At 53.7% G+C, this 1,327-nt stretch overlaps 1 protein-coding gene across 1 annotated transcript in view; it reads left to right on the forward strand.

Moving 5' to 3' along the window:
• Positions 1 to 425: 425 nt before the first annotated feature.
• The window catches only part of Hmgb3 (high mobility group box 3), a 5,709-nt gene continuing 4,807 nt past the window's right edge, over positions 426 to 1,327 (forward strand). Inside the window, exon 1 of the mRNA XM_010638960.3 lies at positions 426 to 537. Coding sequence (XP_010637262.1) covers positions 486 to 537 — 52 coding nt within the window. The 5' untranslated portion in view covers positions 426 to 485. The remainder of the gene's footprint in view (positions 538 to 1,327) is intronic.

Raw genomic sequence — 1,327 nt, forward strand, 5'->3', positions numbered from 1 at the left:
GGCCACACTTCCATCAATTCTGTTTTTCTTTTTGTGGTGCTGGAATTAAATTTAAGGCCTCTCGCATGCTAAGCAAGTGCTCTACCACTAAGCCACATCCCCAAACTTTAAAATTTTTATTTTATTTTTGGTTTTTGTTTTTGAGACAGGGACTTGCTGCATACTTCAGGCCGGCCTTGCACTCTTGGCGATCTGCCTGCCTCAGCCTCCCGAGTTCTGAGATTATACGTGTGCACACCACACCTGGTTTCTCAGGTGTGATGAAGAGCTAGCAGAGGCCCCGGGGACACTGGGGACACTTGGTGGGCATTGGGGAGCTGAGTGAGGTGCCTGTGCCTTTCAGAGAACCACAGCAGCCAACTGGGCCCCGGAACTCAGTGATGTCATAGTTCCTGCGTGTGAGGTTCTGATGATGTCTCAGCTGGCCTCCCACTGAAGCTTCAGCAGAAGGAGGAGGAGGAGGAGGAGCTTTACCTGGGGCTAAGATGGAGCTGCAGGCGCTTCCCTGGTACCGGAGGACACCCCTTTGGATCCTCAGTATGTCACACTGTGGCCTACACAGGCCTGATGACCTAACAGGGCTTAGAGGGAATAGGCAGGAGGTGGCAGAAGGAAGGCAGCTGCTTGCTGCTTCTGATGGGGACGAAGAGCCAGAGAGGGGCCTGCGTGTGGCTTGGACAGTTGGCTCGGTGCCTGGGTGGGTCCCTCACGGTGGGCAGGAGCTGCACTGCAGACAGCTGGAGCTCTCAGAAAGGGGGTTGTTGTAGGAGAAAACCCTCACAAATTCAGGGCGCCTTTTCCTTCATACTATTTCCTCCACATTTTAACCTTTAAGATCCTCTTCTTTTTTTGAGACAGGTCCTGGCTATGTAGTTTCTGGCTGGCCTTGAACTCACTATACAATTATAGTGGTTATCCTCCTGCCTCAGCCTTCTATGCTGGGATGACACGAGGGTGCCACCAAGCCTGGCCGCTGCTCTTCTTTTCTCTCTCCCTTCCTTTTGCTTCCATCCTTTCCAGGATTTCGTGGTACTTCAAAGAGCCAAGGCCCCTTAGATAGTTTTCAACCCAACAAAAAGTTTTTGGGGCAAGGACCCTGAGCTCCTGACATCCCTTCTTCTCCTTGTATTCCAGCAGCTTCTGCAGGTCACCAGCACCCCAATTCCCCACGAACTTCCCTACCTCCGCTAGCGGGGCGACCGCGCTCCGCCCCCGCTGTGACAAGCGGAGCTCATTCATTCCTTCACCCGAGGGCGCTTATCCCTCCCCGGACTCCTGCTGTCACCTGTGCTACTTGCCAAGTGCCCTTTTCCTTTGCCGCCCGCCC

Source organism: Fukomys damarensis, unplaced genomic scaffold (assembly GCF_012274545.1).
Source record: "Fukomys damarensis isolate Sample0158 unplaced genomic scaffold, DMR_v1.0_HiC HiC_scaffold_39, whole genome shotgun sequence".
In the NCBI taxonomy this organism is placed as follows: Eukaryota; Metazoa; Chordata; class Mammalia; order Rodentia; family Bathyergidae; genus Fukomys; species Fukomys damarensis.